The sequence below is a fragment of the Hippocampus comes genome, unplaced genomic scaffold, assembly GCF_001891065.2.
Source record: "Hippocampus comes isolate QL1 unplaced genomic scaffold, H_comes_QL1_v1.1 scaffold156, whole genome shotgun sequence".
NCBI lineage: Eukaryota > Metazoa > Chordata > Actinopteri > Syngnathiformes > Syngnathidae > Hippocampus > Hippocampus comes.
The window spans coordinates 3,527,855-3,549,357 of NW_017805744.1; the positions used below are offsets into that span (position 1 = coordinate 3,527,855).

General features: G+C 43.0%; 2 protein-coding genes across 7 annotated transcripts in view; one reads left to right on the forward strand and one right to left on the reverse strand.

Annotated features, from left to right (window-relative positions):
- fam13b (family with sequence similarity 13 member B) overlaps positions 1 to 5,127 on the forward strand; it is a 49,114-nt gene extending 43,987 nt beyond the window's left edge. For all 5 annotated transcript variants that reach the window (XM_019884007.1, XM_019884006.1, XM_019884010.1 and 2 more), the window contains 5 exons: positions 1,395 to 1,478; positions 1,560 to 1,655; positions 2,650 to 3,017; positions 3,111 to 3,212; positions 4,738 to 5,127. In XM_019884007.1, coding sequence (XP_019739566.1) covers positions 1,395 to 1,478; positions 1,560 to 1,655; positions 2,650 to 3,017; positions 3,111 to 3,212; positions 4,738 to 4,861 — 774 coding nt within the window. In that variant the 3' untranslated portion in view covers positions 4,862 to 5,127. The remainder of the gene's footprint in view (positions 1 to 1,394; positions 1,479 to 1,559; positions 1,656 to 2,649; positions 3,018 to 3,110; positions 3,213 to 4,737) is intronic.
- A 2,548-nt stretch (positions 5,128 to 7,675) lies between these two features.
- Positions 7,676 to 20,185, reverse strand: klhl3 (kelch-like family member 3). Of its 2 annotated transcripts, none has more exons than XM_019884038.1 (15): positions 20,093 to 20,185; positions 17,631 to 17,792; positions 16,162 to 16,268; positions 15,934 to 16,055; positions 14,759 to 14,921; positions 14,205 to 14,314; positions 12,810 to 12,926; positions 11,958 to 12,107; positions 11,751 to 11,868; positions 10,736 to 10,933; positions 10,443 to 10,544; positions 10,229 to 10,357; positions 9,561 to 9,701; positions 9,321 to 9,464; positions 7,676 to 8,385 (listed from the first exon to the last, which is right to left on the reverse strand). In XM_019884038.1, exons 1-15 carry the CDS (start codon positions 20,110 to 20,112, stop codon positions 8,357 to 8,359), a joined length of 1,812 nt encoding a protein of 603 aa, XP_019739597.1. In that variant the 5' UTR covers positions 20,113 to 20,185; the 3' UTR covers positions 7,676 to 8,356. The 2 variants fall into 2 exon arrangements, with proteins under 2 accessions (XP_019739597.1, XP_019739599.1); XM_019884040.1 differs by having other exon boundaries at positions 17,631 to 17,768; positions 20,093 to 20,181.
- Between the last annotated feature and the right edge of the window lie 1,318 nt (positions 20,186 to 21,503).

Genomic DNA, 21,503 nt, shown 5'->3' on the forward strand with positions numbered 1-21,503 from the left:
TTTTTTTTTTTTTATGTAATTGTTGGTGAAGTCATCACTAATTATATTACAGAGGCCGCCATATTTCTCCGCAATCTGTCTTCTAGTTTCACGAAAGAGACAAACTTAAGCGCGAACATAGATCCTCAACATGTTGACGACCGCATGAGGAACAACTGCCATGCACTTACTCTGTCACGCGACGGAATACGTGAAGTCGTTTTGGATGCCATTTTGCTTGCACTTCTGCTGGAATGGGTACAAAGCTTGCAAAGTATTCTCTCTCCGAGGCTCTATCATGCGCATGCTTAAAAAAAGCGGGCGTCGTGAGCTTCGGTCGTTGCATTATATTATGTCGCCACTAGGTGGCACTAAAGTCTACACACTGTGCCTTTTAACCCTTTCTGGGACAGCAATTACTAGAGTGGACAATTTATCATGTGATCAGGTTACACAGGGTGTGTGAAAGGGTTAGGTTGAGCTTCAGGTTTTAAGTTGGTGTCAAACAAGGGTCAGGGTTTCCATTTAGGATTTCAAACCAGAATTTTGGGCTTCTAATTCAGCTTTTCGGCCAGTGTCAGTGAGAAGTGACAGTTTGTTGCATGGGTTGGGGTTGGAAAGTAGGGTTTCAAGCCTGCCTTAGGGTTGGACTCTCATTTTCAGTCAAGGTACGGATTAAAGTCTTGGGAAGGGTTTTAAAGTAGGGCTTCAAGCCATCACAATATCAATTGCTTGGGTCCACCATCTTTCAATGTTATCGAGTCGTGCGTGCGTGTGTGTGCGTGCGTGCGTGTGTTATCTGACTCAATACACTGGTTAGGCCTCACATTATGTTGGCAGGATGCCTTCGTTGCTCAGTAGCTTGGATTTCCCACAAATGTCACTGGATGTTTGCCCTCACTACACTACTAGGTCAACGTGTTCAATATGTTATCGAGTTGTGCGTGTGTGTGTGTGCGTGCGTGTGTGTGTGTGTGTGTGTGTCAATGTTGCATGCTGCATGCGTGTCTGACATGTTGACATTGACAATGGTGTTGGTGTGTTGTTGCCGTCAAATCAAGCTCAGTCGTCGGTTGCTCTCTAAACTTCTCCCACGTGGCGTTGTTGTCCTTCTTGTCGGTTTGCGGCACAGACGCCAAACAGCGCGCCGAGAGCGAGCTGGGCCCTCACACTCGCCCCCGCAGCAACACGCTGCCCAAGAGCTTCGGCTCCTCTCTGGAGCAGACGCCGACGCAGCAGGCCTCGGCGCCGCACCCCACCCGCGAGGAGACCATGGAGCTCATCCAGAGACGCGTGAGCGGCAAGCGGCAGGAGGACGGCTGGCCCGATGACATCAAGGTGAGCCGCCCGTTAGCCTTAGTAAGGTTAGCGTGGCATCGGATGATGTTGACGCCATTCTTCGGTGCTCGCCGCAGAAGATGACAAAAGAACAACTGTCCTGCGAAAAGACCGTCCTCCAGAAGAACCTGCTGCACTACGAGGGCCTGCACGGGCGACCGGTCAGTTCGCATACACACTTGTAGCTCGTGTCCTCCGGGGCCGTACACTAAAAATGGGTCCTCTTCAACGCGCGGTGCCAGGTGACTCGCGAGGAGCGCCTGGTGGTGAAGCCTCTCTACGAACGTTACCGTCTCATCAAGCAGATGCTCACCAGAGTCACCATCACGCCCGTCACTGTGAGTACACGCGCATCATTTGCGTCAGTAGCGGAGATGTTTGGATGATTAGCTTTGGCCTCATTAGGCATAGTCAACGCAATTAGCATCACAAAGTTTTGGCATCAGAATATTTGGGTTCTGAGCCAGTGTTCATATTTCAGAGTAGGCTCTCTAGACAGAGTTGGGATTTCAAAAAAAGGTTTTAGGTTTACGAATAATGGCTTTCAAACGAGGGTTCGGGTTTCAAGCCAATCTTTTTGTTCAAAGTTTGGTTTTAACCCTTTCAGGGACAGCGGTTACTACAGTGGACAGCTTATCATGTTGTCAGGTTCGAGGGTGCATGAAAGGGTTAAGACGGCACTGTGAAGTTTCAAGCCTGTGTTGTGTTTCACGGTAGCATTTTAGGCCCTGGTTGGTATTTCAAATTTACGTTTCCAATTCTAGGTTAGATTTCAAATTTGCGTTTCAAGCCTGTGTTATGGTTCGAATGAAGGTTTTCAGACAGGTTAGTGCTTCAAATTAGAGCAGGGGTGTCAAACTCATTTTTGTCGCGGGCCACATTGTAGTTACGGTTTCCTTTGGAGAGCCGTTATGAATTTTGGGAAACCATTGAAATGTTTCATCTCCTCACAACAATTTGATGAATAACTAGTTTTAAAATCAGAAGTCAAGAATAATGACTGTTATTGTGGAGTCCATATGACAATTTGAAATTTTGGTTCAGACATTTGCGAACATCTTGGAACTTGACGTGCTTGATTTGCTTTCGCGGGCCACATATAATGATGTGGTGGGCCAGATCTGGCCCCCGGACCTTCACTTTGACACCCGTGAATTAGAGTGTCAAGCCGGCATCGGGGTTTCAAGCTATGGTCATAATTCTTCGCATCTGTGGCATTTGTGTTATTAGCATAAGCTATAGTACCATCTTAGCATTTGAGAGACATCATCATTTCGTGTTAGCATCATTAGCATTAGCAACAATCTCAGGTTGACATGTTGTCCCGCCCAGGTGTCTCCTTCCAGTAAGAGGCGGAGCCAAATCCTCCAACCAATCATAGAGGGAGAGACGGCTCACTTCTGGGAGGAGATCAAAGAGGAGGAGGAAGGGGAGGAGCAAGCGGCAGGAGAAAAAGACGACGGCAATGAGGAGGACAAGAAGAAAGAGGAGGAGGACTACAACGAGGAGGACGAAGAAGAAGAAGAGGAGGAGGAGGAAGAGGAAGGAGAGAGCAGCGGAGGAGAGATGCAGAGTTCAGAGGTCATCATGGCCATGGAGATGAGCACCACCGCGGGGGGTTCCATGAGGGCCAAGATGGAGGAAGGCTCCGGGAAGATGGCGCTCGACCTGAGACTGTCCAGCTCTAATGCCTCGTCCATGTGAGAACACGCGTGCACAGACGCACATGCACACTAATAGGGCACACGGTCCACATGACTGTGACGTCACACCCTTTGTTTTGTGCATGTTAGGCCAGAGCTGCTGGAACAGCTGTGGAAAGCCAGAGCAGAGAAGAAGAAACTGAGGAAGACCATCAGAGAATTTGAGGAAGAATTCTATCAACGGAACGGCAGGTACGTGCGCACTGCGTTAGGGATTCAAACCACGGTGAGGGTTCGGCCAATTTTCTAGTGTTAATTGAAGATGAGATTTTCGCGATTCGTTGTTGCAACTCTAATTATAACCCAGTGGGAGGTTTCAAATCATGGTTTCAAGCCAGTTTTAGGGTCTCCAACTTAGGGTTTGAGTTCCAAGACATGGCGACAGTTTCAATTCAGGATTCTGGTTTCAAATGAGGGTTCGGATTTCAAAGTAAGTTCGCGAGGCATTTCTGGTCGGGATGGGTGAATACCCATATTAGCAATCGGGCCGCTACCCGACCTCATCTCAAGGCATCGGTTCTCACAACGGTGGTGTGGCCTTTTCATGATCAGGAATCAAAGGCATACAGTGCCTGTCTGACAGATGCCCATTCAGATGGGATTTCCGTCGGTGCTTACAAGATCCGTCTTCATTCTTTGTAAGATTTTTACATACAACCTAACGTCATGGTTTGAAAACGAAAAAAAAAAAAACAGGGTTCCCACGGGTCCTTAAAGTTCATAAAAAAGAAGTAAAATCATGTTCTTAATTGTCCTTAATTTTCAGGGAAACCTTCTAAAATCAATAAAAATCCTTTAAAAAAAATCACCTGTGGTGTTCATTTCATTTGTGTATGTCATTTTCCCCACTCTTCCAATTAATAGTTTTGTCGGAAAATGCACCGGGCGCCCTTCCCCTTAAACCCTGCTGTCGGGCTACATGCCTTCCTGGTTCCCGCTCTGCTTTTCCCGCCATCTCTGATCAGTTCCGATGAGGATCACGTGATCACTTTGGGTCATTTCGGTCCAATTTGACATACAGTATGTCAAATAAAGGGTTAGCTGAGTGCCCCTAAAAATAAAGCTGTGCCCTTCCTTTGGCAGCAATGATTTGAACACCAACTCAGTGATATGTGGCTTTCTGTTCATTAAATCCAACGCGAATCCCCTGTTGAATGGAGAAAAGGTCCTTAAAAATGGCTAAATTACCTCTCAAAAGTCCTTAAAAGGTCCATAAATAAAAAGCAAGTGAAAGAGTGGGAACCCTGGAATCGCCCTAACCCCAAACAGTCCAACATATAATCAAATGTGACCCAAGTATGACAATGAGTGACACAAGCACATGTATGACAAGGATTAACGTCCTTTGAGCTTCATTAATTACATGTACTGTACCACTCAATGCATTCTGGGAACAGTGTCTTTACTGTTATCATTAGCTAGAAACAGATATGACACCTCATGCTGGTATCTGTCCAAAAAACAAAGTGGTATCGAACATTCCCAGTTGGGTTTTTTTGGGAAGGTTCAGGACTTGTTCTCGTAAGAAACAATGCCAATCGAAACAATAACACTGATATCGATACGCTGTTCCATCCTCAAAGTGGAAACCACTTTGACGATTGTATCGTATATGTATATTGTAATATGTATTGTCAAATGAAGTTAACCAGCATTAAAATGTAAAAAGAATCAAAAAGTATTTGCTTTAATTTGTGATTCCTTCAACCTTTGTTAGAAACGTGCAAAAGGAGGACCGCGAGCCCATGCTGGACGAATACCGAGCCTACAAGAGACTTAAGGCCAAACTGCGCCTTCTGGAGGTGCTCATCAGCAAACAGGACTCTTCCAAATCCATATAGGCGCTCGCGCGCACACACACACACACACACACACACACACACACTTCACACAGAAAAAAAAACTGAGCAAAATTTGATCGACAGCAACCTCGACCAATCACTGCTCTCCCGCGTAGCATCCATTCAATCCAAGCAGAGCTCATTCATCACTGGGGTCTCAAAGAGTTGTCGCTCTTGACGCCTTGGGTTTTTTTTTTAGTCGCCCTTTTAACACCAAAAGTTTAATATCGTTTCATGTTTTGTTTTTTGGTGTCTGAATTTAAAAAAAAAAAAAAAAAAAGCTCAAACTCTTTTTTTTTTTTTTCCTCTTTTAAATGTGATAAGCTCCTCCATCTCATGTTCGGTGGTGGTGGTTTCCTGCAGGCAGGTCTTGAGGAGATTGTGGAAAGCTTGTAAAAGGCAGCATTTTGGAGGCAAAGATGTGTTTGTGATGTCGAGGTGTTCAATATTTGCACAGCATTCATCAGAATGCAGCCCCTTTTTGTGTGTGTGTGTGTGTGTGTGTGTTGTAAAGATAAAGCAGTACTTCTACAGAAATATATTGTGTACATACAACCACGCAAAGGATGAATGTCAATTGTTTAAATTATTTCATGGTCACCCCCCCTCCCCATCTTTTTTTTTCCATATTTGTGATGACCGAGGTTGTTTTTTTGGGGGGGGTGGGTTTTTTTTTTTTTTTAATGAATAATTGCTGATATCTCATATCTATGACTGGTTAGTGTGTGATGACAATGATTTGTATTTATCTACCCATTGTACAAATCGGCTATAGAATTTTAGTGTGTGATCCTGCCCGTCCTGTGACGTTTCAAAGATTTAAAAGGAAAAAAAAAACTTGCATGTTGCTACATAGTGACAGATGGCATCATGTTTTATTGTTTCTATTATTTGTGCCATAAAGAAGCAGCAATAATAAAAGTGTATGGATGATCTCCATTGAACGTTTACTTTTTTTCTGTATATGCGCACACATACATTGGTTTCCAGCCAAGGAAATAACATTTGCACTATCACCAGCTAATGGTTGTCTTTATCGGTACAAACCAGTTCTCAGAGTTACCATTTGCTTTTTTCCACCACAGACATAAGTTAACATAACCCAGTGTTTTTCACCCCGTGTGCCGCGAGACATTATCAGCTGTGCCGCGGGAACATATCCAATTAGTATGCCTGTGCGGTCTTTCGGCCAGAAAGTAATCATGTAGTACCCTCCCATACCGCTAGGGAGCAGCAACAGCTAGCCAATTGCCTTGCGTTTCAACGAGAGACAAGCGAATTTGTGACGCATGAATGCAGGACGACGGTGAAACAATATATATGAAAGATGAGAAAATACTGTTTTCTTTGTGTTCATTTGATTCCAATTCAAGCTGTTATAACGTCATTCTTCAATGTTAAAAACGGTTATAGTAGCAATATAACACGTTAAAATAAACCGGGGGTCACATTTTCAGCTACTGGTGTGCCACGAGATTTTTTCCAATGAAAGAAGTGTGCCTTGGCTCAAAAAAGTATGAAATACACTGACATAACCAAAACATAAATACTTAATTTTATATGATTATAAACCCAACCTTTATAAAAATAAAAAAAAAATTAAAAAAAAAAACATTTTGCTAATGAGACTATTCAGTTAGCTCCTGCTGATGAGGTAACTTGTTTTTAATCTAAAAATCCTTGGGAAAACTCGAAGCACCAACTACGTGACTGGTTGTTAACATCCCTCCATCTATTATCTGAGCTGCCGTCTTTGGCCAGTAGGTGGGGTACACCCAGAACTGGTTGCCAACCAGTTTCAGGGCACACGTCGACAAACTCATTCACACTCAATCACACTAAGGGATAATTTAGAGTAGGGGTAGGGAACTCCGGTTCCACAAGAGCTATATCCTGCCTATTTTAGATCTCTCTCGACTACAACACCTGATTCAAATGATCAGCTTGTCAGCAAGTTCTGTTGAGGCCTGAAGTAATTAGGAACAATTGAATAAGGTGTGGTGGAGTAGGGAGGGATCTAAAACAGGCAGGATATGGCTCACGAGGAACTGGAGTTCCCTAACCCTTATTTAGAGTGTTCCACTAACCTGCCATGCATGTTTTTGGAGTGTGGGAGGAAACCGGCGTAACCGGAGAAAACCCAAGCAGGCAACAGGAGAACATGTAAACTCCACACAAGAAGGCTGGAGCCCGGAATTGAACCCCTGTGACCTCTGCACTGTGAGTCAGACAAAAATGCAATTAATTACAAGCGACCAGTTATTTAATGGGTACGAAATTCTCAGGGTGGCTCGGAGGTCAAGTGGTTCGCGCATCGACCTCACAAGGCAGAGGTCGTGGGTTCGATCACAGATCCGACCTTCCTGTTTGGGTTTTATCCAGGTACACCGGTTTCCTCCCACATTCCAAAATTATGCATGGCAGGCTGATTGGACACTCGAAATTGTCCCTGGGTGTGAGCGTGAGCGCGGATGGTTGTTTGTCTCTCTGTGCCCTGCGATTGGCTGGCAACCAGTTCAGGGTTACTTACTGACTGCCCGAAGACGGCTTGGATAGGCTCCAGCACCCCCTTGTGAGGATAAAGCGGTTCAGAAGATGGATGGATGGATGAAATTCTAATTTGTAATACAGTAGTTTTAAAAAGTAATCACCCCCGCTTCCAAAGAGCGCCTCATGAACCTGGTAGAAGTCGCATTCCTGCGACCGTTAGTCCCTTTGTTCAGTGGCTTAATTTTTATTCTTTGATGACATCTTTGTCTGCTCAATGCTATGAATTACAACCAAAAAATAATTACAAATATGAAACAAAAGTGACCTTTAAATATTTTTAATCTGTGCAGATTTGTGTCATGTCATTGAAAATCATCTGAAGCACAATATGAGAGACATGGTACACAGACCCCACTTGAAACTGTAAATAGAATATAAATGCTTGCCATGTAATAAATAAGCATAGCCTTTCTAAATCTACAGTGCATTTTGACACTTACGTACTTCATTTATGTTGCCAGTTGCCTAAAAACAAAAGTACATTTTTTTTTTTTTTTGGTGGCACATTTGAAAACGCTCGGGACCACCATTTTGTTCATCAGTAGTGCATGATGTCAGCAGTGCTTCTCTTTCACCTGAAATGCTTACAAACTTTTTTTAAAAACATCTTTTGAATATTCAAAATACATTTTCACATGTTTTTATGCTTGTTGTCCACATAACTAGGAGTGTAAGTGTTGTTGCTGGTGGTGGTGGTCCAATGGCACCGTTTGTGTCGTCCATCCTGAGAGCCTGAGAGTAAAAGTGTACTTGACACCAAAGTGCATCTGTTTGTTGCTTCCGTTTGTATCTGGAGCATCCTCCACAATGTAAACAGCAACTCAATCCGGGTCCAACACACTTCCAGGATGAAATCCAACTGGTTCCTTTTAAGCAGCAACGGCTGGACCGGCGCTTCTCACCGGCGCTTCTCATCGGCGTCAAACGTCCGCCATTTTGCCACTCTCAGAAAGGTTTGTCAATGACTGCGACTCCTGGATAAGGCACAATAAGTAGAGTTGGAGTTGGGGCGGGTGCACACCAGACCTGAAATAAACCCCTGACAGTATTTGTGGGATAAAACAATTGCCAGATGCGTTGCCAGGTTGAATAAATAAACACTGCAACGGCAATTCACACACGATGAGGTGGAATCAATTCTCAATTCAAATCTATGCCTCATTATTTGTGTGTGTTTTATTTTTTTATCGGTCTATGTGAGTATCTGAGTGATTGGTGTCGTCCACATTTACATGTTTCATGTGATATGAAGGAAGTGATAAAGCCACAGATTTGGTTGATGTAATCTGTGCTTTAGTCTCATCTAAACTAATGATAGTTGGTGTAACAAAGGTGTACAGATCGTCAACTTATGAACATAAGGGGCTCCGAGAAGCTGTTTGTAAGTCAAGACATATTTAAATTCTTTTTCAATTTTTTTATGTAAATTAAACTATACACAGTGTATGCATTGTGTACTGTATGCACATACATTTCATTAAAAAAAAAAAATTTAATGACATGCTACTACATTAGCCTTTGTTATATCACACACACACACACACACACACACACACACACACACACACACACACACACACACACACACACACACACACACACACACGCCGAGAGAGGGAGGGAGAGATGAGGTGCGTGTATGGAGCTTTGCTGCTCGACTGGGTTGTGGCAGAAAGGGGAACTACAGTACCGTCATGTATGATGTGGCGTGCAGTTGAAAATATGAACTTGTGAACGCAATATTGCCATTTTACGACATTTATGGACATTTGTCAATATTTGTTCAATTCTACGAATGTTCGCCAGTGGAACGTTTGTAAGTTGAGAACGACGTGAATTGCTGATAAGTTTTTCAATGAACAGCTACAGTCTGAAAGAGGAAGTGTGAAGAATGAAAAGTGTGTCTCACCGGCGTAGCTGCGACCGTTGCTCATGTTGGTGGGAATGAGGCTCCACTTGTCTAGGGCTGGGTCATAGAACTCCACGGAGGAAAGGTTGCACGAGCCGTCGTCGCCTCCAATCACATAGAGCAGACCATTGATTGTGCACACGCCTGAAACACACACACACACAAACACACACACACAGTGCTGCAATGCTCCATGCTAATGTTTATCGTTGTTGTTGTGTGACGACGGTGTGATCTAACCGGCATTGCGACGGCACATGTTCATGTCACACACGGGTCTCCACGTGTTGCTGGACGGGTCATAAACCTCCACGCTCTTCCTCACTAAGGGTCCATCGTGGCCGCCGGCCGCATACAGCTGCCCCCCCAAAACCCCCACACCTGCAAAGGTGCGTGGTTGCGTTAAAATGTTGCATTTTGCGTTCAACCAGGACGCCGTTTCAAGACACTGGTGATACACATGCAGTTTGATAGGATTGATTGGATGTACAGTATGCCTGTGTATGTGTGTGTGTGTGTGTGTGTGTGTGTGTGTGTGTGTGTGTGTGTGTGTGTGTGTGTGTGTGTGTGCCCCAGCAACTGAGTGAGTGAGTGATAGGGCTGAAAGATTTTGAAAAACAATCCAATCATGATTTTCTTTTTCTTTAACATTGACTTTGCGATTAAATGGGCCATTGTTTTTTCAAGGTCCTCTTGCCATGTTTTGTTTTGGGTTTTTTTAAACACAGAGAAATAAATTAATCTGTATTACCATAAACAAAATCAGATTTATTATCCATAAATGATTTGGTGTTATTGGTGAGGCTTCGCTTTTTGAAAACTGCATTCTGCTCCACTTGATGATGTCGATTTGAATTTGGTTAACTGTTCGGCCCGAGTGAGTAAGTGTGTCAATGACTACGTCTTACCTGCTCCACTGCGCCGTGTGCTCATATCAGCAACGTAGCTCCACTGATCAGAGACGGGGTCGTATTCCTCCACTGTGCTGAGACACTGACGAGACGCTCCATCGTAGCCCCCGACCGAGTACAATTTACCTGCGACACACGCTCACACATAGGTCACGTGATCTCTCTCGCTCGCTCTCTCGGGTCCCACACGGGCACACAGAGGTGTTCATACCGTCAATCACACCAACGCCAACGCTGCTACGCCGCGTGTTCATGGACATCACGTAAGTCCATTCATTACTTTTTGGATTGAACACTTCCACCGTGGACAAACCTGTACGCAACGCACAGAGACAAGTAATTGCGCATCCGTCACTAAACTGGACAACTATTTAAAAGCTGTCTTCGTCTAGTATGCATGAGTCCTGATGGTGATGCTGTGCATCAGTCACTACTGCAGAGAGCCATTCAAAAGCTGTTTCGCGACCATATGACGTGGGAGTGTGTGTGTGTGTGTGTGTATACCTATGCTGCCGTTAAAGCCTCCCACGGCATAGAGCAGCCCCCCCAACATGGCCGCCCCGAGCGTGCTGCGTCTCTCCTGCATGCTGGCCACGGGGCTCCACTGATCCCTGGAGCCATCATACACGTCCACTGTCCTTTCACGCAGAGAACTGTTGAAGCCGCCCACAGCGTACACTCGACCTGCTAGTGATACCACGCCTGCACACACAATTTTACCACAAGATATAGATATATGTATAGATAGATAGATAGATAGATAGATAGATAGATAGATAGATAGATAGATAGATAGATAGAGAACACACACACACACACACACACACACACACAGCATCCGGAAAGTATTCACAGCGCTTCCCTTTTTCATCATTTTGTTATGTTGCAGCCATGTGGTTTTCAAACTTCGAAAAGCAAGTGTCACTTCAAAAATGTGAGCCACCACAGCAAACAGAGTCAGAACGTGCACAGGAAGATTGCCAGTGTCCGCATGGAAGCAATAAGTGGAATCTGAACACCAAAAGTAGCAGTTTTCAGATCTTTCCGCAGATTCTCAATTGGATTCAGGTCTGGAGTTTGACTTGGCCATTCTAACATCAGTTTTTGTTTCGTTTTGAACCCTTCCATTGCAGATTCGGCTTGATGTTTAGGATCGTTGTCTTGTTGAAAGGGAAACCTCCATCCCAGTCTCAGGTCTTTTGCAGATTCCAACAAATTTTCTTCCAAAATGGCCCTGTATTTAGCTACATGGATCTGCCCATCAACTGTCCCCATAATAGGCAGGGGATTACTTATGTCGATTTCTTAGTGTCTTATTCTCAATCAGCAAGAATCTAAAAATAACGTTTTACACTTTGTGCACTGTGTAAAATTTCAATTGAAAAAAATACTCTGGCCTATTTTGGACTAAGGCTATCACAAATTGTAGCGAGATTCTTCTTCAGATTCACTGTGGAGTCGATGTTTTGTGTTGCCATGGTGACCACGACACACAAACACATATATATACACTATGTACCTGCTCTGCAGCGTCTTGACGGCAGCTCGGCGACTTGGTACCATCGATCTTCTTGGATGTCGTAACATTCCACACTGCGGATGGCTTTGGGAGCCTGGCCGCCCACCACCATCATAACCTGACCAAACACATACACACACACACACACGCACACACAGTAAGATGCAGAGATGGACATACGCACAATATTGAAATCCGTGGGAGCACCTTGGGGATGCTGACAGGCGTGCGCGGTCGCGTCCTGTCCGTCTTGATGAGGTGTCTCTGGTCAGCGGGAAGTAGGTGGTACTTCATGGCCTCAATGAGGAAATCCTTGCAGGTGTTGTTGTTCTTGATCAGCGCCTCTTCTTCTACTATCTGAAAGAGAAGGTACACTGGTCAGTGGAGGATGCACCCACGTGGACACTTGCAAACATGCGGGTCTGACATAGGAGTCAGTGAAGAGAAAAGGATGGGGGAGTGGGATCAGGGACGGAAGGGACGACCAAGCAAGGCTTCATCTCATAGTAGGGAAGGGCTGGGGTTTACAAATGGGGGTAATGCTTTCAAACTATGTTTGGAGTTTAAAACTCAGGGTTAGGGGTGCTTTGCACGTTCGTATTTCACCTTCGGTTTACAAGATAGGGTTTGTGTTTTAAGTTCAAAACATTCATTGGAAACCCTAACCAGGGTCAGGGTTTCAAACAAGGGCTTTGATCAGTGCTCTGGTAGAATGACTGGAGTGCACTAGCAGAATGACTTCATTCACCACTCATGTTTTCAGGGGATGGCAAGTCACAAAATGTCATTACAGATTAGTTCTATGCGCACTTACGACTTTCTTATTTAGACAGACGGGCTTTGAGGGCATCTTGTGGAATTTTGGGGTATTTCAGAAAGCGTACAAAAAACTCATATCGTTCATTTTCATGAAATCGCTGTGGAACAGCTGAACAAAAACACAAATATGCGAATTCATGAGTAGTGAACCTCAAATGTGCAGGGAATTACGAGACAAAAACCTTCATGGCTCCACTTTATAACTGTGTTTGAGCATGTGTGCGCGCCGCATTGACTGACCTGAACCAGGTAGTCTCTGGACAGCAGCGGCAAGCGGACGTGCTCCATCAGTTTGGGCATGTGCTCCACACGGGAGCCTTTGTCCTGTTTGATCCACCAGATCATCGCCTCAAACACCTGCGCGAGCCAGCACGGGGAGCCCAAGAGAAGCACAGTTAAAAGTCAATTCAGACAGATAGAGTTCACTTTTATTGCAACATTTTCAACAAACGGGTACAAAATATTAACTTTTATACTGCTGCAAGTAGCACGTGCGCTGTATGTAAGTTTGCCTTTAAGAGACTAAGAAAAACCATTGGAAGCAACTTAGACCAGAGTAAAACAATACAGTAGTTTGTTGAAACTCATATATTGTAATCCCAAATATACATCACCCCCATCTATTACCTCAGAAATGGTTTGCTCCACCAAAATCCCCCCTCGCTGTTGCCAACTACCTGCACGAAGCAATACATTTCCTTCCACTGATATGTATGAGTACATACCGACTTAAAGTAGTACATTTCTTAAGTTCAGTCACCCAATACCCACACACTATTGTCATTACCTGTTCTCATTATTCTTATTATTATTATCATGACAGGTTTTGCTGCATTTACAAAGAAATAAGAGCTAACTGTTTATGTTTTAGGTGTCTATGAGGTTTTTTTTCTAGCTTGGAGTTGATTCTGGCCCAGGCCGACTAATCTTTTTGTGTGTGTGTGTGTGTGTGTGTGTGTGTGTGTGTGTGTGTGCGTGTGTGCGCGTGTGTGCGTGTGAGGGTGCAGGAGAGAGGGGGGGAGTGTGACAACGCTACAAAGCGGGATCAGGGGGGAATTCTGTCCTTTTCCTGTGTTTCCATCCCTCCTCCTGGGAATTTTTGTTTCATCTGTTACCCGGGCAACACATTTTTAAACCGCACATGTGAAAACAAAGTATTGTTATTATTGGTAATGTCACCATGGTGAATTATTGATGGCCCAATGAATTATGTATGAACGCAGTAGACGGCGGATAGAAAATTGTCAACTCTCTGTGGAGTTGATCGCAGACCTATTATGGTTAACACAGGGTGAAGATTGGCGCTATTGACTTTAGCTCGGAGCACACCCGCTTGAGCGGATGATCCTCTAGAGCAGCGTTTTTCAAACACTGTGCCGCGGCACACCGGTGTGCCGCGAGATTTGGTCAGGTGTGCCGTGCGAAATGATCCAATTTGTATGCTTGCGCGGTCAATCGCCTGGCAGAGTAATCGTGTAGTACTCTTCCATACCGGTAGGTAGCAGCAGCAGCTAGCTAACTGCCTTGTGCTTCGAGACAAGCGAAGTTTCTGGCACAAGGCAATACAACAAAAGCTATCTTTGATTTGGATGTGTGTGTGTGTGTGCGTGTGTGCGCGTGTGTGCGTGTTCTCACCTTCTCCTCTGTGGACACAGTGAGCTTGTCGCTGGAGAACAGGCTGCAGACCTGCTGCAGGGACAGGGACGCAAACTCCTCACACTGGACCACCTCCGAGAAATGCTGCTCTGTGAGACACAAAAACTAACACAATTGATCAGACGTCCAAGAAAATGAAACACATTACACACGTTCGCTCCAAAGTGGAAGACAAGCCACTCTATGACACCAAATGAATCAATAAATTAAAAAAATCAATAAATAAACAATCAATCAAATAAAACGACTCACCCTTTGAAGTGTGGCCTGGACAAGTAAGAATCATGTAACATTCATGCTTGCAAATTATAATTAATGGGTTGAGGCAACACAAAACAGCCAAAGTCAAAGAAAAAGCAAAACTCTTCAGCGTTATTTTGCAATAAGTTCAATTTCTGGCTCCATGTTTAAATTCATGTTTTTTTAATTGGACTTGTGAGGCATACATTCTAGACATTTGCAGGAACGTTTTTGGTGTTCGACTTCGAAGGTTCCATTGCTACACACGTGTGTCGATAATAATAGCATCTTACCAGCGTATGCATGCGCCTGTCCGACGAGCTGCGTGCACGTGTGGATGTCTGCAAAGGCTCGGATACCCAAGCAGTTAGAAGGATGGAGCTGAGACTGCAGGAAATCACAGCATGCCTGACGCACGTCCATCAGCTGCAGAAGACTGGCGGCTGGAAGCAGAACCTGAATGAAGAAACACACACACACATACACACACGCACACGCACACACAAAGCTCTTGTGACAAAAGGACAATTTGGCGGGGTTTTGTGGTGCTTTGTCCTCTTTTTTTTTCCCCTCCAGTACGCAATTGTCACTGTGCTTCTTTATCGAGGCTTTGCGTAATATAAATTCTGTCACTGTGATTCCTTGTCAGATTTTTGTCCAGTGCAATTCTGTCAAGCTGCACTTCTTTTTCAGTCTTATGAATAGTGCATTGTTGTCACTCTGTGCTTCATTTTCAGGCCTTTGCATAGCGCACTTCAGTCATCCTGCTTCGTTTCCAGATGTCCGCATAGCACACTGCTGTCAAACTGTACTGTGCAAGCAGTTGGTTCTTCTTTTTTAGCCTTTCGTGAAGGTGGCGTAAAATGGTGAATAGAACCCAAGGAGCTAGAGGGCATCACAAACAACCAGAGCACATTAAAAGCATGTTAAACAGGGCCGAGTAAATGGGACGGCAATCCACGAAACACATTAGTGGTGGTGCTTTCATGAATGACGATCGCAGTTAACAGTGGGAGGATTTCCCGTCTCTCTCCATGTGCACACTTCCTGGACTAATAATGACAGGAAGTGTACAAAATGAAGACATGAATCCAAATGTGTACACAGCTGGAATTAAATGACAAGAGAAGATTGAAATTGTGTTTCTAAGAAGGACCCCGTTTCACAGAAAGCCAGCAAACTTAAAAAAAAAAAAAAAAAAAAAAACAGCACAACTATTGCAAGGAATTAGGCATAGAGCCAATGATGATTACCGGTAAATATCGTCACAAGCACATCAACGATCCATCCACTCATCCATGCTGAGACGGTCACAAAACGTGTGTAACTCCACACTTATTTTCAACAAAAATGTTGTGCATAACTTGAAAAGTTAATAAAAAGGGTCATTTGTAACATCCAGTTCCATTGTAACTGAAGTTGCGAATTGCAAACTGACAATAGGCCAGGGTTCACTGTACTATTTCACCTGTACATTGTCCTCAGTGACTTCTATCTGAGCCGTGTAGATGTAGTCCACCAGCATGGTGAGCGTGGGGCCGTCCACCTCGCCAATCTCCACCTGCTGGGCCTTGCTCTCAGTCATGTCACCTACACATGAACATAAACACTGATGCACATGCATTCAATGTTGATGTGTGCGCACATGCACACGCACGCACACGCACACACATTAAAAATAAAATGTGGTGACTACCTGTGAACATGGCACAGAAGTAGGGGCTGGAGGCTGCCAGGACCACCCGGTGTGCCGCCACCATTACGCTTCCTGCTACCAGCTGGACATCACACAGCATCTTCTTCCTAACGGGCACCCAAAATGAAAGTTTTTAGGAGTTTTATGTTTATGGTGATGCATGACATTTTTAGCAATTGGAATAGATCTCCATGACAAATTTGTCTGTAAAGGACACTTAGAAAGAGTCAAAAGGACCCTCAAATGACCATTTCTGAGCAACTTGACAGACTTCCTTTGGTGTGGTTATTTGGGATTTTTTTTTTTGTGGGACTACTAATGATAAACTTGCCTACCAATTTTTGCGTTGCTAAGTGAAACAAATGGCTTTGCAGGATGATTTGTTTTTTTAAACTGAAACTAGCTGAGCTTACTGAGACAAAAATGGTCATTTTGGACAGCCTTTCCCTGTCTTTTCAGGCATAGCTTCTGCAGACCTTTGTGGGTCTACTTATGATAGACATGTTTAATGAAATAATTACCTAATTTTGCGTTGCTAAGTAAAACAGACACGGACTGTGCGGAACTGACTTCTAAGACTTTTTTGTGTTTTATAATGAGCCATGAAATTCGCCGCCGTGCTCCAACCACAAGCAATGATAAAAACTTGAATATTCCTCAATTGAGTGTCACCCAGCTTTATACAACTTTCACATTTGAAACCAGTCTAAAAAAATCTATTGGACAAATTTGATTTCGAACGACCATAAATGCCTGCCACAAACCAAAATGGCAGAATTCTGTGTGTTTTGGGAAATTGCTTCTTTTGACTTTTTTGTGGGGCACTTTATGATCGACATGCCTACCACATTTTATCTAGTTAAGTGAATCCAATTTGATGGGTAGAGGTTTTTTATTTCTTATCTCCAAATTGAGTGCCCCAAAATGACGACTTCAAACCCTAATGGCCAACTAACTGTGCGTTTATGAGCATGGTTACTGGAGACTTTTTTTTGTGAGTTTACTAAACATAAACGAAATCAGGGGCAACATTTTCCAAATTTGGGTGAATGGCCCAAATCCTCCTAAATGTACACCTACAACCATCATAGTAAATTTTCTGCGTCTTTCAGACTTGGCTTCTTGAGACTTTGTGTAGATTTATTTACTCACGATAGACATGTCAAACATGTCTATCGAATTTCAAGTTTTTATGTGAAATTGGTTTCAGGGGGTGGCACAATGCTCGACTGGTTAGCATGTCCGCAAGGGTCCCTGGCATGCCCTGCGATTGGCTGGCAACCAGGACTGGGTGTACCCGGCCCACCGACTGCCAAAAGACAGCTGGGAAAGGCTCCAGCATGACCGCGACCCTCATGAGCAAATTTTCAGGCCTTTGCATGAGTCCAAAATGATTGTTAAATGTCTTGTCAACTTAAACACAAAAGGGCTGCTTCCCCAGGTAAAATTTCCTAACGACAACAACATACCCTCTGAGGTCATTCATGAGCCGGAATGCTTTCCTCATGTGCGTTTGGTTGAAGGTCAACATTCCGCCATTTCCCGCCATGGCCTCCTCATCTCCTTCCGGCTCGGGGTGGCACATGGGACGCAATGGGACCTCCACACTGGCGACACATGATATGACGGGTCTGGAACAAAGTCAAAGATTTACTCTATTTCCACAAATAGTGATCATAGGTGTTAATTTATTCAACAGCTAATGGGGAGAAGACTTTTCAGAATAATAAACTTTTCAGAATAATAATAAGAAGAAGAAGAATAAATAATGGCTGCCTGTATATGAGTGTCTATGTCAAGTGAAAGTGGAGTTGAAAACAAAATATTAAGAATAAAGTGGCAAGAATAAGATAAGATATCCTTTATTTGTCCCCCACTGGGGAAATTTACAGTCTACAGCAGTAAGATTGTGGGTAGAAAGAAGAAAGAAGAAAAACAAAGTGTTTGCATTCACAAAATAAATGTTACAGTTCCAATGTACAACGTTCAATTAAGTGCAATATAAATATAGATAAGGTGGCTGTGCTATTTACAATTGTTTTTCACATAATTTTATTTTTTATTCAGCAGCCTGACAGCAGTCGGTAGGAACAAGCGGCGGTATCTCCCCTTCTTGCAGCGCTATCTATCTATCTATCTATCTATCTATCTATCTATCTATCCTTTTGGAACGTCGATAGATAGATAGATAGATAGATTGATTGATTGATAGATAGATAGATATACACAGTGATCCCTCGCTCTAATGTGGTTCACTTTCCGTGGCTTCACTATTTCACGGATTTTTTAGTGCAGTTTTTTAATGCTTTTAAACAGTGAATTGCGTTCTGCATCCTGATTGGCTAAGGCAGTGACCGACGTGAACAGTCTCCGCACCTCGTCTCTGTACAGCTTGCCAAATTTACCTTTGCAAATTTTTGGTCTTTGGTTTAATTGGTATCAGTGGCGGATGCTGGTCTGTCAAGGAGGGGAAGCTCAATTTCAGCCTACATCATAAAATGTGTCCGTTTATTTATACGTGAATTCTACTCTCCGTTCCTTTTCAAAAAAAATGAAAAGGATGCCTTCACCATAAGATTGGTGATTGGCTCATTTCGCTGTCAATCAAAAAGACATTCAGCCTCAGACAGATCATTCAATCATCATGCAGAAAAGCTGAGCTTCTTAGCCAGCCTATAAACGCCCACTGTCCATCGACTCCCAGAGACGCTGAGCGTCCAATGGGCGGGACAAAACCAGCATTTATCCAATGACTCGTCTCATTTCAATGCTTTGGGACAACCTAATTTGAACTCTCTCGACACCCAGCATCCGCGCGGTCGACGCTCAGCGTCCACATAGTTTAAAGCACAGTGAAGCTGCGGGCTTAAATGAGAAGAGAGTCGCGTCGTAACCAGTAATAAGAAGCTGATTCGGAACAAAAGTTGAGCGCGCTGTAGCTCAATGACATGTCCACACAATTGTACGTACACACATATATTTGATCACTTACTTTTTGACATTTTAGGGGAAGCTGAGCTTCCCTTGCAGTCTTAGAGCAATCGCCTCGGCATTGTATACATAGTTCAGTATTGTATAATAACTGTAAAATATAAATCTGACTATTAAGTACCAAGTACAACTTTATTGTCAAACGTGCTGTATGTAAAACATACAGCACATTTGAAATTTCGTCCCTCTCAAATGTTTTTGCTTCTTTTTTTTTTCAATAAATCCTACTTCACGGATTTCACTTATCACTGGTTCTTTTTGGAACGTAACCCCCGCGATAAACGAGTGATTACTGTATATATATATATGTGTGTGTGTGTGTGCGTATGTATATCACAGGAAAAAAAGTGTTCGCTACAGCTGTTGCACGTAAGTGATTAGAATGACACCACGGCTGCCTCGATTTGAGCCACAAAATACCCCGTTACCTTTGACAAGTTCCAAAACCCTACACATTGGCTTTCATTGAACATTACAGCATGTGTCAACACTGAACGATTCACCCAATTGTTCTTTGATTTAATCCAATACCACCTGAGACGTTTGACTTTGTAATATTTTCGTTGGAAAAACGACGCTTTTTTTTCCAAGTTGAACAACGTTAGCATTTTGTATATTTATCTTTACTACTTGCAACACCTGACAGGAATTGTTGATGAGCTTGTTAATGTTGGACGGTGACTAGAAAGCAATGTTATGTTGCGACGTGTCCCAAAACAAGTGAAGTTAAGGAGCAACTTAGCACGTTAGCTCATATCATCTTCAACGAAAACGCTAGCTTATTCGTGGGAGGATGGGGGCACCTTCGCCAAGCAGGAAAGCGTGTTTTCTTTGAAACGTTTGGCATTTGATTTGTGGACAAATGATCAAAAGGGCGTGACGTGAGTGTTACGTGTTAAGATATAAACTTGTATAGAGAGGAATTATTAAAATAACTCACCCCGGCGACACATCGTCCATCCTGGCGGAGTCACCCAAACGCACCACCGCGGTCGCCCACGGACACAAAGATCGTCTATCCCAAAATTATAACCACTCCGGTCACCTTTTTGCCGCTTTTTTTTTCTTTTTTCCCCTTTTTGTTCTTTTTCCCATTCTTTCGCTAATTTCCGTTAAATAGATGAAGTAAAATAATGAGTATATTAAGTAGAATTACAAGAGTTACACCACATTTAGCGAAAAATACATTACAACTAAATTAGTCATTTTTAAACATAATGCACGTGAAAATGCAAGTTGTTTATTTTAAGGATTTTTGTTGACACACTAAAGTCACTAATTTTCGATGGCCAATAAAGTACCTGAAAATCCTTTCGAGGTGGAGAATTTACTCAATTTTAATGCTTTGCATGCTGTTTAAATGTTTGCGAAAAGCCTTAATATGTACCAAAATACTTTTGGACGATCTTCATGAAGAACGAAAAACTATGTAGGACAAGTTTGTGCCCGAAACAATACATTTCCATGCAACTGTATAACTATATATCTATAGTTGTATTAGCATGTGAAATAATTACATTGTCTATTTAACTCAATCACTGCCAGCCATTGTCGGAGACCTATAACCTACCACGTGATTCGTGTACGTAAATACGTACCTCGAGTTTAATACTGTATCTGGATTCTTAAAAGATAAATGTCATTGTCCGTGTATAAATGAATTGGGAAATAGGAAATGTAACATTTTGAACCTATAATACTTATTTCTAGACAAATATAACATTTCGAATATCTGATTACTGTAATATTTGTTTGAAATTTCGTATTTTGTGAATTTTTCCACTGCTTTAATTCTTGAATGACAGTATTTTATATTTTTTCTAATCTGATGACATTAACTTTTCATGATTTCTTGTGAGACTGTAGCACCATGAAAAGTGCAATTTGCTTCAAATTCAAATATCCCACTTCTGAGTACCCAAATAATTGATATTTTGAAAAGATATTTGAAAGATTGATGGTCTTCCATGGTAAAGTGAATGTTTCAATTACAGTATTTTGAGGCAATAGCCCATTGAAAAGTGTAACGTCTTCAAATGTTGCTCTCAAATCAAACGAGGATGCTTCAAAACACTTTGTGGCATTTGGATTTTACATAACTTTTTTTAGCTATGCAATGGCATTTAACTTTTGTTTTGTACTTATGTTGCGTTTAATTTAATCAAAGTCCAGTAAATTGTAGTGAAACAGAACTGCAACACCTGTCATTTAACCACTGGTGGGGGAGGATCAGGGTTGTTGACCTTCTAGCCTAACACCTGATGTGTCTTGGTCGCAGTTGAAGAAATTTATCGTTTCCTCTGGCACTCAGTAACCACCGCAAAAATATACTTATTAGGTAAAATTGGCCG